General features: G+C 55.1%; 1 protein-coding gene across 1 annotated transcript in view; it reads left to right on the top strand.

The window, feature by feature from the left end:
* The first annotated feature begins 2,256 nt into the window (after window positions 1-2,256).
* Window positions 2,257-3,277, top strand: part of LOC139274030 (transmembrane protein 132B-like) — a 61,305-nt gene continuing 60,284 nt past the window's right edge. Inside the window, exon 1 of the mRNA XM_070891082.1 lies at window positions 2,257-2,386. Coding sequence (XP_070747183.1) covers window positions 2,317-2,386 — 70 coding nt within the window. The 5' untranslated portion in view covers window positions 2,257-2,316. The remainder of the gene's footprint in view (window positions 2,387-3,277) is intronic.

Here is a 3,277-nt window from a genome sequence, read left to right as displayed (position 1 = left end):
TCCACAACGTACTGTTCAAGGAAACTATCTCGGTTGCATTCTATGATCTTGAATGCGCTGCCTGAAAGGGCAATGGAAGCAGATTCAAAGGTAACTTCCAAAAGAGAATTGGATAAATACTTGAAGGGGAACAATTTTCAGCGCTGTGGGGATAGAGGAGGGGCAGTGAGACTAGCTGAAGTGTTCTTTGAAAGAACAGGCACAAGCATAATGAGCCGAATGGTTCCTTCGGTGCTGTATTAATCCATGATTTCTGGGACACACACTCTCTGACACTAGGACCCTGGGACTGGGATTCCCACATTTGTAGGACGCACACTCCTGGGCACTAGGACACAGCGAGCGCCATTCCCACATTCCTGGGAAATTGAGCACAAATGGCCCATTCGCAGGACATTGAACACGAATCCCACATTCCCAGGACACAAAGCTCTGGGCACTAGTACCCAGCGAGCAGCATTCCCACATTCCCAGGAAATAAACTCCCGGGCACTAGGACCCTATGGGCACCATACTCACATTCCCAGAACACGAGCACAATTCCCACATTCCCAGGACATTGAGCACCATTTCCACATTCCCAGGACATTGAGCACAATTCCCACAGTCCCAGAACACGAGCATAATTCCAACATTCCCAGGACATTGAGTACCATTCCCACATTCCCAGGACATTGAGCACTATTCCCACATTCCCAGGACATTGAGCACCATTCCCACATTCCCAGGACACAAACTCCAGGGCTCCAGGACCCTGTGAGCACTATTCCCACATTACCAGTCCCGATCCCAGACACTAAGACTCTGTGAGCACCATTCCCACAGTCCCAGTCCCAATCCCGGGTACTAAGACCCTGTGAGCACCATTCTCACATTCCCAGTCCTGATCCCGGGCACGAAGACCCTGTGAGCACCATTCCCACATTCCCAGTCACAATCCCGGGCACTAGGATCCTGTGAGCACCATTCCCACATTCCAAGTCCCGATCCCGGGCACTAAGACCCTGTGAGCACCATTCTCACATTTCCAGTCCTGATCCTGGGCACTAGGACACTGTGAGCACCATTCCCACATTCCAAAATTGGGATCTCGGGCAGACCCTGTGAGCACCATTCCCGCATTCCCAGTCTCGATCCAGGGCACTAGGACCCTGTGAGCACCAGTCCCACATTTCCAAATTGGAATCCCGGGCACTAGGACCCTGTGAGCATCATTCCCACATTCCCTGTCTCGATCCCGGGCACTAGGACCCTGTGAGCACCATTCTCACATTCCCAGTCCCGATCCCTGGCACTAGGACCCTGTGAGCACCATTCCCACATTCCCAGGTTGGGATCCCGGGCACTAGGACCATGTGAGAACCATTCCCACATTCCCTGTCCCAATCCCGGGCACTAGAACTCTGTGAGCGCCATTCCCAAATTCCCAGTTCCGATCCCGGGCACTAGGACCCTGTGAGCACCATTCCCAGATTCCCAGTCCCGATCCCGAGCACTAGGACCCTGTGAGCACCATTCCCAGATTCCCAGTCCCAATCCTGGGCAATAGGACTCTTTGAGCACCATTCCCACATTCCCAGTCCCGATTCCGGGCACTAGGACCCTGTGAGCGCCATTCTCACATTCCCTGTCCCAATCCCGGGCACTAGGGCCCTGTGAGCACCATTACTAGATTCCCAGTCCCGATCCCAGGCACTAGGACTCTGTGAGCGCCATTCCCATATTCCCAGTCCTGATCCCTGGCATTAGGACCCTGTGAGCGCCATTCTCATATTCCCAGTCCTGATCCCTGGCATTAGGACCCTGTGAGCGCCATTCCCACGTTCCCAGTCCCAATCCCGGACACTGGGACTCTGTGAGCACTATTCCCATATTCCCAGCCCAGATCCCGGGCACTAGGACCCTGTGAGCACCATTCCCATATTTCCAAAATGGAATCCCGGGCACCAGGACCCTGTGAGCACCATTCCCACATCTCCTGTACCGATCCCGGGCACTAGGACCCTGTGAGCGCCATTCCCACATTCCCTGTCCTGGCCCCAGGCATTAGGACCCTGTGAGCGCCATTCCCACATTCCCAGGACACGAGCCCCATTCCCACATTCTCAGCCCAGATCCAGGGCACTAGGACCCTGTGAGCACCATTCCCACATTTCCAATCCCGATCCCGGGCACTAGGACCCTGCGGCCGCCGCTCCCAGTTAAAGGGCGCAGCGTGTCCGGGCTTTGTGCGCTGTCTGTGTCTCAAGTGCTCCGCCGCTCTGCCCCTGTCCCGAGTGTGCAGCGTGCAGCCCGCTTCCTATCCCGGGAGGGAGCATGTCCCGGGGGCAGCCGGGCAGCGGGAGCCGGACAACCATCCTCAGAGCCCTGGTCATCTGGGCAGCAGGTGAGAGGGAGAGGGAGAGGGAGAGGGAGGGAGAGAGAGAGAGAGACTGAGGGGAGAGAGAGAGAGAGGGAGAGGGGGGGAGAGAGAGAGAGAGAGAGAGTGGGAGAGTGGGAGTGGGAGTGTGAGAGAGGACAGAGGGAGAGGGAAAGGGAAAGGGAGAGAGTAGAGTGAGGGAGGGAGGGAGAAAGAAATGGGGAGAGAAAGAAACAGAGGGAGAGGGAAAGGGAGAGAAAGTGAAGGGGGGGAAGAGAGAGAGAGAGAGAGACAGGCAGGCAGGGAGATCAGGATGGAGCGAGAGAGACTGGGAGGGAGATAGGACGGGAAGGAGAGAGAGTGGGACTGAGAAAGAAAGGGAAGGAGAGAGAGAAACCGGGAGAGACACGAAGAGAGAGAGAGAGAGAGAGTGGGAGCGAGAGATAAAGGGAAGGAGAGAAAGAGAGAGACAGGAAGGGAGAGTGAGTGAAAGTGGAGACAGGGGAGAGAGAACGGGAGAGGAAATAGTGTAGAAATTGAAGAGAGAGAGAAAACGAAAGAGAGGAAATAGTGGGGAGAGGGGGAGAGAGAGAAAAAGTGAAAGAAAGGAAGAGGAGAGAGACACAGGGAGGGATGTGACAGGGGAATGGGAAGAGAGCGAGCAGGGTGGAGAAAAGAGAGACCGAGAGATTGAAGGGCGTGCCGAGAAGGGGAGCGGGAAGAAAGGAAGGAGAGAGAGAGAGAGAGAGAGAGAGTCAGGGATAGGAGGGAGAAAGGGAGAGAAGAGAGATTGAAACATAGAGCGGGATAAGGGAGAGACAGAAGGTGAGGTTGAAAGGGTGTGGACAGGAGAGAAACACTTGCCTTAAAATAGTGCCTTTTATGACCACCGGACGTCTCAAAGCGCTGTACAGCCAA

The sequence above is a fragment of the Pristiophorus japonicus genome, chromosome 9, assembly GCF_044704955.1.
Source record: "Pristiophorus japonicus isolate sPriJap1 chromosome 9, sPriJap1.hap1, whole genome shotgun sequence".
In the NCBI taxonomy this organism is placed as follows: Eukaryota; Metazoa; Chordata; class Chondrichthyes; family Pristiophoridae; genus Pristiophorus; species Pristiophorus japonicus.
Note: the sequence above shows the minus strand (reverse complement) of the source record. Positions and strands in the feature narration are given on the sequence as shown.